At 33.9% G+C, this 10,385-nt stretch overlaps 2 protein-coding genes across 2 annotated transcripts; one reads left to right on the top strand and one right to left on the bottom strand.

The window, feature by feature from the left end:
• Nucleotides 1-3,842: 3,842 nt before the first annotated feature.
• LOC135149904 (putative F-box protein At3g10240) lies at nt 3,843-4,436 on the bottom strand. Its single transcript, XM_064085958.1, has one exon. It carries the CDS (start codon nt 4,434-4,436, stop codon nt 3,843-3,845), a length of 594 nt encoding a protein of 197 aa, XP_063942028.1.
• Nucleotides 4,437-8,766: 4,330 nt separating this feature from the next.
• Nucleotides 8,767-10,334, top strand: LOC108220798 (extensin-2). The gene has a single exon (XM_017394662.2). It carries the CDS (start codon nt 8,888-8,890, stop codon nt 10,103-10,105), a length of 1,218 nt encoding a protein of 405 aa, XP_017250151.1. The 5' UTR covers nt 8,767-8,887; the 3' UTR covers nt 10,106-10,334.
• The last annotated feature ends 51 nt before the right edge of the window (nt 10,335-10,385 follow it).

Here is a 10,385-nt window from a genome sequence, read left to right as displayed (position 1 = left end):
AAATATGCAACCACATGTGCAACTGCTAGCAACCTGATCCAACTTTGAAATGCAACTTTGAGAAAAAAAATTTGAAAATTATATTTATTTGCATAATAAGTTGCAACTGGTTGCAAAAGGCGGGTGAAAAACACCTTAGATGGGGTCAATTCTAACATGCAACCTAAAAAGCAACTAAAACAACAAACTATAAATCAACTCAAAAGCAACCATCATAATCCCCTTTCTTTATAGAACAACTAACCCCTAACTATCACTGTCGGATCCAATAAAAATAGAGAACCCGTCCATCCGACCCGACTTGAATTCCCCCTCGAAAGTCGCGCCAAAAGGCCACGGGAAGGTCCTTCGTCCGCTCGCCTTTCCTTTTCAGTTGTAAGGCAGGTGTGGTGCTTCGTGATTAGTTGAAGTCTCTACTATAAAGACACACTTAACTGGGAGGAAACTCCAGAAGTTATAATTCAAACAAATTGACTGGTAGCTGTAGAGGCACTTCGAACTTCGAAGTACAATATTCACAAGCAAACATAAACAACTCAACTTAAGGATGAAAAATTAGATCACGCTCCGGAACTAGAACGTTAACTGCTAAAAAAGAAGGAAAAAAAGCACCTTATAAGCGAGAATATAGGTACAGAGCACCCAATTTAGAACTCCTGGGAGCTCGGACAAGTTTAAAAGGACTTAACCATATGTCTAACAATTATAAGATATGACAGTGTATCCATTCACAGCAGAGAATGTAAGTAGAGAACAACCAAACTGAAAATCTTCGGACTTATTAAGCAAACACAAGTATCTGATGAGCAAGCTTGGAGCTACTGTGGCTGCTCAGCTTGAGGGGGACTGATAAAGTCTGAGGAGTTTACTGTTTACAGTAAATTCAATATTAGTTAAGGGTGCTATGGTCTTTTACTTAGTTGGTGCTTGTGTATATAGCTTGCTGAACAAGTTGTAACAAACAGATTTGACAGTTTCAGAATTACAATTTGCTTTCTGGTTCTATTCTCTTTCTCTAGTTCTCATCTTCCTTGTTATCACTGTGTATACTGCTTCTACAAAAGTTAATAACTATATATCCACACGACTGTTTTCATCAAGTATCCATTCATAGCATGATAGCAAGCACCCAGATTTACTCCACTTGAGGATAAACCTTAGATACGAATAAAACGCTACGTTCAAACCCTTCTACTGAAGCGAGGGTCTCTGTGTACCTCAAGACTGCTTGAGGTTCCTTAGCTAGACGTGGAAAAGACTTGAATCCATTATCTCTATAGTTGTACAAAAAGTTTTTTCTAGTTTTTCCGTAAAACAGTCCACCACCCAAATAAGAACGTACACAATGTATGTCAATATTGAACTCCTTGATCCAATAGCGTTCACCACGAAGGTCACCTAGCGTCCATAGACCAGTCCGTGACCTTTTCCTTTTGGATTCAAAGACGACACCAACAGAGCCTTCGAAATCAAAAATCTCAGACTTCACTAACTTGGATTTAGGGAACAAGAGAGCTGCAGTAAACACCTCAGTGTGCAAATCGAATGATATTAGGTGTCCCGTATTGCCCATATACAATACTCCATTAATAACCGGACCAAGTTTTAGATTTGGGCCACAAATAATTTGCGATATGAATTCATCATGAACTTTGATCTCTTTCCAAGAATCAGTGTCAGTGGAATATATCTGCACACACTACGCCATATATGGCCTACGGCAATGGTATGAACTTGAATGTTGCAAAATTATGTTGCATTAGAGGCCCTAATCCATACCTACCGCAACGATAACCATCAATATCCATTTGATGTTGCAATAGCCGAATACATGTGTTGCATTGAGTATTAGTAAATTAATTATTTATAATATGATAATAAAATTTATATAAAACAAAATTAAAATAATTTTAAATAATTAATAGATAAAATATAATATATTAAATTGGAAAAGACTAAATGTTAGAATACAACATTAATTTTTATATCTCTTTAAAATAAGTAATTGTAATAAAAATAATAAATTTGAACTATTTAATTATGAATAAAATAATAATACTGAAATTGAATTATATTTTTCAAAATAAAAACTATATTAAATGATTATGTTTTTAAATTATTATGAAATTGAATAATTTAATCTTGAAATTTATTAAATTTGATAAATAATTAGACATATCGTAAAATAAAATTCTAGTTTTTAACATAAAATTTTTAAATTTCAAATAATTATATAATTTAATTTTTAGAAAAAGACAAACATTTTAATAGAATTTTTTTAATAAATAATATGTTAAAAATTTTAAAACAAGTGAAATGGCTTTTTCATTTGTCGCACGACGGGCTCCAAATATTTGGACAAAATTTGAAGCGGCAAATTTTTTGAGGACACAAAGCAGTACTCACACAAGTCCAGATTCTCTAACAATCAGAGTATCAAACACGCTTTATTGACTCGTTCTCTCCCGTAGCTCGTCTCTCTTCGCGATCTCTCCGCTCTCTCTTTCCGCATCTCTTTAGATAAAAATGAGGTCGATTTCACTCGTTATCGTAAAATTGGAGCAAAGCCCTCACAAATCACCAGGATTTTGAATTAAATATGGGGTTTATTCAATTGATTTGTGCTTGAATCAAAATTGGGGGTTTTCATGCTTTTGATTTGAGGGATTTTTGGTTATATTGTTTCTTTTCTTAGATCCTTCAACTCTATCTCTAATTTGTTTTATATCTTTGTTCTGTTTTAGGCTGGCTTTGGGTTCCTTAGGGATTGACTGATTTAAATCTTTGATGTGCGCTTCTTCAGCTTAAGGTACTCCGATTTTGTTCTTGGATTTTGAAAACAGGCGTGTGTGTATATCGTATGTAATTTTATGATGTATGCTTTTGTATATGTGCTTGTTTCTGGTACTCCGGTTTTAGGTTGAAAAGTTTGTCTTTGTAGCTTGACCAGCTTTTATTATGTATCTGGTAGTCTGACTATTCATTAATGAATTAATGTTTTAATTAGTTGCATTAACATGGCAATGAACTGTTTCACTGATGTCATGATGTGTATAATATGGGGTGAAACTAGTTGATTTTCTACTTGACTAAAAGCTTGAACTAAATAAAATGAAGAGCAGAGAATCTTAGTATGTGATTAAGATAGTGAAACGATTTAGGAACTCCCAGCTTATATTTCTTAACTTCCTGATAAGAATTACAGGTTAATAATATGGAATATTAAAGAAACAATTAAAGTAAAAAATTAAAGTTACTAAATATACCTCTTCTGGGGCTGCACAAAGAAGGTAAAACCAGTGATAGAAGACCATTGATTTTGTGAACATTTATGTCACTATAACATGTGGCTCTTGCACCATTGATTTTGTGAAGAAGACCTAAAGGATGAGTTGGATTTGTTAGGTAGTTTAGTTTGGTTGGATTTTTTTTGAACTTTGGTTTGTATGAATGATTAGTTAATTTTGCTGTTGATATAGTAAACTTTTGAATAGTTGTTTAATGTTGCAGTACCACACATATATTCAGATATTTAGTACAAAATATGTTGTAGAAAGTAGCCCTTGTGGGCCCCACACTTTGACCTCCACATGGGACTGACACGTGTCTGACCCACATGTGGGTCCCATTTTTTTTAAAATCAGAAGGTCTAACGTAACATAAAATTTCAGTTGCAATAGGGTAGTTGGTTGTTGCAGTAGCATGTCTATTGTAACAGCAAACCCCATGTTGCAGTAGATAATCATAATGTTGCAATAGAAGCCTAGGGCAACATCGAAAAAAGCAACTTAAATTTTATGTTGCAATAGCCATTTTTCGGGCTATTGCAACATATTTTGGGGTTATGGCATCATTTTTCCGATGTTGTTGTAGGCCATATATGGCGTAGTGACAACGGGTACAACATTCAGTTCAATTGTATTTGGACAAATAAATCTAAGAAACTTGTAGCTATCAGAGAGAGCATCAAAACCAAAGGCTAGTTGAAGTTGATGAAAGTAATAAATCATAGTCCTTCCATTAATCTCAGGGTATTTAGGAAGTTCCTTGGACTGCATGGTTGCCGGGTTCCAGAGATAATAACGTGCACTGTTTCGAAGACATAGAATACCATTACATGATCCAATAACTCTGTAGTGTCCTGGTAAGTGTAGATAATGCTGAAAGCTTATGGAGGCGTATCGAGGGCGGTTATTATAAGTGGCCGCCGTGGTGATCATCAATGATGAGCCCTTTTTCATGGCCATAATTTGGCTGCAGTGCATCTGAGTTTTAATGAAGTAGGGGTCTGTGATAATGGATTGCCATGTCTTGCAAACACACCTGAACCGGACCAGTAACGTCCCCGGAAGCCAGCAAAGTATATTGGCAACCATCTCTTTAGGCAAAACAGGATTCCGTGGCTCTGATCTCTTCGATTTCTTTGTTCTTGCCATTGGTTTTCGAACAAGGCTAGATTCGATTTGGCTTAATACAATGTGATTCCATAATATATAGGATGCACAGATGTTTGGTAATACATGGGATGATGGGAAGGAGTAATCATATTAGAATTTTAGTTGCATGGCAACTTGGATTAGGTTGATTATAATTGAACAAGAATTATGGGGCCGTTTGGGTGAGTTTAAAATAAGTGCTTCTTGATTAAAGTAAAAATGTGAAGTAGAAGTTAGAAACAAGTTAATACTTATAAGTGATTAAAGTGTTTGGGAAATAAGCAAAAGAAGCTGTCAGAGAAAAGTTAACATTTGTAACTTCTAAAAAGTGCTTCTGTTATTTTACACTAACGGGTCAAGAAAAGCGGAACTCAGCTTCTACGAATAATAAGCGCTTCTTGTGAATTGCCAAACAGGCACTATATATGATAATGATTTTCTAATTTTGTTTGTAATTTTACCCTCTTCTCAAAATCGTTTATTTTAATTATAATATGGTAATACCTCCGAACTGCTGGTTAACCAATAAGTAAATAAAAGGTAAATTACCTTGTATCCTGTTTTTTCAATCTTATTGTCAAAAATACTACCTTCTCCGATCTTATTTTAAAAAATACTACCTTTTCTAAAATCTTTCAAATATACTATCTTTTTGAAAATATTTTCCAAAAATACGGTGGTTGCATATGCAACTACAATTCCTGATTTCAAGTTCCAGTTTTCAAATGTCAATAACTGGAACTTGAAATCAGGAATTATAGTTGCATATATGGTTGCATATGGTTGTATTCAGTTGCATATGGTTGCATTCAGTTGATTCTATTGTTATCCAATGGCCCCGCCAGGGGCACACCATACATCTGTTGTAACTTACAGTTTTCAGTTGCATATGAGGTTGCATTAAGTTGATTCCATTGTAATCTAATGGCCCCGCCAGGGGCACACCATACATCGGTTGTAACTTACAGTTTTCAGTTGCCTTTATTTGCGTATGAGGTTGCATTTAGTTGCATATGAGGTTACATTCAGTTGATTCTATTGTAATCTAATGGCCCCGCCAGGGGCACACCATACATCCGTTGTAACTTATAGTTTTTAGTTGCACCCATATATGCAACTGAATTCCTGATTTCAAGTTCTAGTTTTCAAATGTCATTTTCGACCTCATCCTTGGAATATATGGGTTGCACACAGAACACTTTAAAAAAAGAACATCACAGAACACCATCATGACACCTTATTTTTCACAAAAAACGATTTGTTAAGATCATAATTACATAGTTAAACACCAATTATACTCAATATATAAAATCTAAAATCCAAACTCATCCAAATTATTAATATAAAATATTATAGAATCCAGAATAGAATCCAGAGTAGAATCTAGAATAGAATCATATATGTATGTTTTGCACGATTAATATTACATAGAATCATGTTATTTTTTATCCATAATTGTTGTTAAACATGCTTGATACTATTATTATTCATAATAAAAGTTTGATTAGCTTAAACTCAGAGTTTAATTCAAGTTTTAAATGAGATTCTATGTTCGATTCCAAAGTGTTCTTCTTTTAAGGGTGTTCTTCTTTGAGCAATGCCATATATATATATATATATATATATATATATATATATATATATATATATATATATATATATATATATATATATATATATATATATTGAGTATAATTGGTGTTTAACTATGTAATTATGATCTTAACAAATCATTTTTTGTGAAAAATAAGGTGTCATGATGGTGTTCTGTGATGTTCTTTTTTTATAGTGTGGAGTTATATGGGTTGCACTCCACACAGAACGCTTTAGAAAAAGAACACTATCATAACACTTTATTTTTCATAAAAAATAATTTGTTAAAATTATAATTTCATAATTAAACACCAATTAAACATAATATATGAAATCTAACATCCAAAGAAATCCAAATTGTTAATATGAAATATTATAGAATCCAGAATAGAATCCAAAACAGGATCATGTATATATATTTTGCACGATTAATATTACATAGAATCATGTTATTTTTAATCCATATTTATTGTTAAACATGTTAGATACTATTATTATTCATAATAAAAGGTTAATTAGCTTAAAATTAGAATTTAGTTCAAGTTTTAAATGAGATTCTATATACGATTCTAAAGTGTTCATTGTTCTTCTTTTAAGGGTGTTCTTCTTTGAGCAATGCTATATATATATATATATATATATATATATATATATATATATATATATATATATATATATGGATTCCAAAGATGAGGTCGAAAATGACATTTGAAAACTGGAACTTGAAATCAGGAATTGCAGTTGCATATATGATTGCATATGCAACCACCGTATTTTTGAAAATATTTTCAAAAAGATAATATTTTTGGAAAGATTTTAGAGAAGTTAGTATTTTTACAATTTGTTTTAAAAAGTGGTAGTATTTTCGAAAAAATTCTTTTAAACTTGGTTATGAATAAAAAAAGCCCATAAAAAAAACTGATTTAGGAACAACGGATATCATCTCTAAATTTTGGATCGAACAGGTATTCACCATTCAACTTTCCTCCCATTAAATTTTTTAACTAAAATACTAACAACATATTAATTTTTCTTTCAAAAAAAACTACATATTAATTTAATTAATATAATTTATTATTAATAATATAATTAATCAACTCATTTTCATTATCTAACAATAAGTCATCTAATTATACTCTTTTTCAATATGTAATTATATAACTCAATAATAATAGAATTAGATAATAACATAATTTTAAATTTACTTTAATTAATTTAAATTTAATTTTGTGCAATCTAAGAAAAGACGAATTATTTTATAACTAATCAGATGCCGTCCTAAATTTTGAAACAGTAATATCAATTCTTCAATTTTCTTTCCATTAAATTTTATCCAAGTCATGTACAAGTTAATCATGAGCTAACGGATACAATTTAATTTGTAATATATAGTATAATTAATCAAACTCTTTTTCATTATCTAAATATAAGTCATGTAGGTGGACTTTTCGCATTATCTAATTAGAACTCATCTCATTAATTAATAATAGAATTTTTATTATATGATATCAATTTCAACGAAAATTTGTCAAACTTATCATTTCGACAAAAATCGAAATTATAATTTCAACAATTACTTGTTAAGAATATTTAAAACTTGTTATTTGAAAATTCTGAATAATAAAATTTGAAAAAATATATATTGACAATACGTAGTTAATGATAATATTAAGTTTTTTGAGAGTGAATAGGTATTTTCCAAGTAAAAAATATATAAAATTGTACTCATGATTTTTTTCTTGTTATACATTAATTACATTATCATTTGCATAATCTGATTAACCAATGTAAAAATATAGTATAAATAAATAACTAGTTTGGTCTTGTAAAATTCGGGATAAGATTATGAGCGAGACCAATCTAGATTTTTAGGAGCATCTCGGTGGAAGGTGTCAATACCATGTGGCATGACATGGACCGGCACTCTCGTTGGCACCGTTATTAGAGATGTTGGAGACTTAGAGTGCTATTGGGGTGCCAAGTGAGTTGGTTTTGGGTACCAAAAGTTGGCAACCCATAAAGTAGGGTGCCAATTTCATTTGTGGTCGCAATAATACATAAAATATAGATTTGTGGTCCCAATAATACATAAAAAATTATTTCTCATTTAGCAAAAAAAAAATTATTTCTCTATTAATAAAGTTGGCAACTTGGGTCTTGCAGCGCCAACCATTGATGATTTGGAAGAATGTGAATATAAAAAATAATATTTTGAGTTATGTGTCAAAATTGGCACCCTTTGAAGGGTGCCAACCATCGGAGATGCTCTGACGAGTAGTACGGTCAAGAAATTAAGTAAAACCAGACTCAATTCAACATTCAGAAAACCTGCTCAGTCTCTAGCTTGTATGTATGTACTTGTCCTCTGATGTCTCAGTGGCACTGATGCTCCAAACAAAAAAATTAAACTCATTCTATCTTCCTATATACTGCAATTCAATAAAAGTCACGCAGATATCAGATTCTTGAATATATTTCAACTTGGTCCAACATTGGCATTTGGCACTTAATTATCAGGTCTATAGTTTTTTGGTTCATTCATAAATGCATTTTGCAGGTTTTTTGTCCTCTTCAGGAGAAGAGATTTGTGAAAAGGTCTGGGAATGTACTGGCAGCCTGGAATGTATAAATATATTTTGACTAGTTCATGCAGTATGTACAAAGGAGTGCAGCCAGATTATCCCAAACATCATAGTCAAGTACCCATGAAATGATCAGTATATAAAGTCTGGCTATTACATCTAATGTAGCATTCACACTTCACAGTATGAAGTAATCTTACTAATACATATAGAAGGCTGACAGTTCATATATATACTATATATCATACTTGAAGAGTTGAAGTTCTAGGACTAGAAATGGCCAAGTTTTTGGCTTGCCTGTTATATGTCTCGGCTATATGTGTGGTGGCGGCTAGTGTAAGTGCCCACGACAGTTGGTACTCCGTTTATGCGTCTCCACCACCAAAACGGTATGGATACACTTCACCCTCACCTCGGTACATTTATAAATCTCCTCCACCACCACCGAAACACTATTCATATAAATCACCACCACCTCCGTATAAATATAAATCACCACCACCACCATCACCCTCACCACCTCCTCCATATATTTATAAATCACCACCACCACCATCCCCCTCCCCTCCGCCTCCTTATGTTTATAAATCTCCTCCACCTCCGTCCCCGTCACCACCTCCACCATACATTTATAAGTCCCCACCTCCTCCTTCCCTCTCACCACCTCCTCCTTCCCTGTCACCACCTCCTCCATACATTTATAAATCACCGCCACCACCATCCCCTTCACCACCACCACCGCCATCACCATCACCACCACCTCCATATATTTATAAATCACCACCACCACCATCACCCTCCCCTCCGCCTCCTTATATTTACAAATCTCCTCCACCTCCATCCCCGTCACCACCCCCACCATACATTTACAAGTCCCCACCTCCTCCTTCCCCTTCACCACCTCCTCCATACATTTATAAATCCCCACCACCACCATCCCCCTCTCCCCCACCACCTTATATCTACAAATCTCCACCACCACCATCCTCATCCCCACCTCCTCCATACATCTACAAATCACCACCTCCTCCATCCCCGTCACCCCCTCCTCCATATATTTATAAATCGCCCCCACCACCATCTCCTTCTCCTCCACCGCCTCCATCCCCATCACCACCTCCTCCATATATTTATAAATCACCACCACCACCATCCCCTTCTCCTCCACCACCTTATATCTACAAATCTCCACCACCTCCATCCCCATCCCCACCCCCTCCTTACATTTATAAATCACCACCCCCACCATCACCGTCTCCTCCACCTCCTTATATCTACAAATCTCCACCACCTCCTCCCTACTTTTATAAATCATCACCCTCACCTTCTCCGTCTCTTCCACCTTACATCTACGAATCTTCACCATCTGCGTCTCCTCCACCTTACATCTACGAATCTTCACCAATACCATCACCATCACTAGCACCTGAGTATGTCTTCAACTTGTCACCATCCCCGGCTCCATCTCCATCAAGCACTCCAGACTACTACTAAACTTCTCCACCAACTCCTGATGGTTATTAATTATCCAAATCAAGTAATCCCAAGTAAATTATTTAAACAAATGTATCTGCCATGTTGTTTTGCCACACAACGAAAGATAGATTAATGATTATGAGATTCTCATATATCAAAGCTCGCTTCTACTGTATTGGATTTCTAAATTGTTGTTTCCTCTTCATTGTTGCACATTCATTCAATTTTACTTAATGTTTAAGTTCCAGCGGATGTTTTACTCTAAATTTTACTTTCTGAAACTGATTAATGATCTCCA

This window comes from Daucus carota, chromosome 1 (genome assembly GCF_001625215.2).
Source record: "Daucus carota subsp. sativus chromosome 1, DH1 v3.0, whole genome shotgun sequence".
In the NCBI taxonomy this organism is placed as follows: domain Eukaryota; kingdom Viridiplantae; phylum Streptophyta; class Magnoliopsida; order Apiales; family Apiaceae; genus Daucus; species Daucus carota.
Note: the sequence above shows the minus strand (reverse complement) of the source record. Positions and strands in the feature narration are given on the sequence as shown.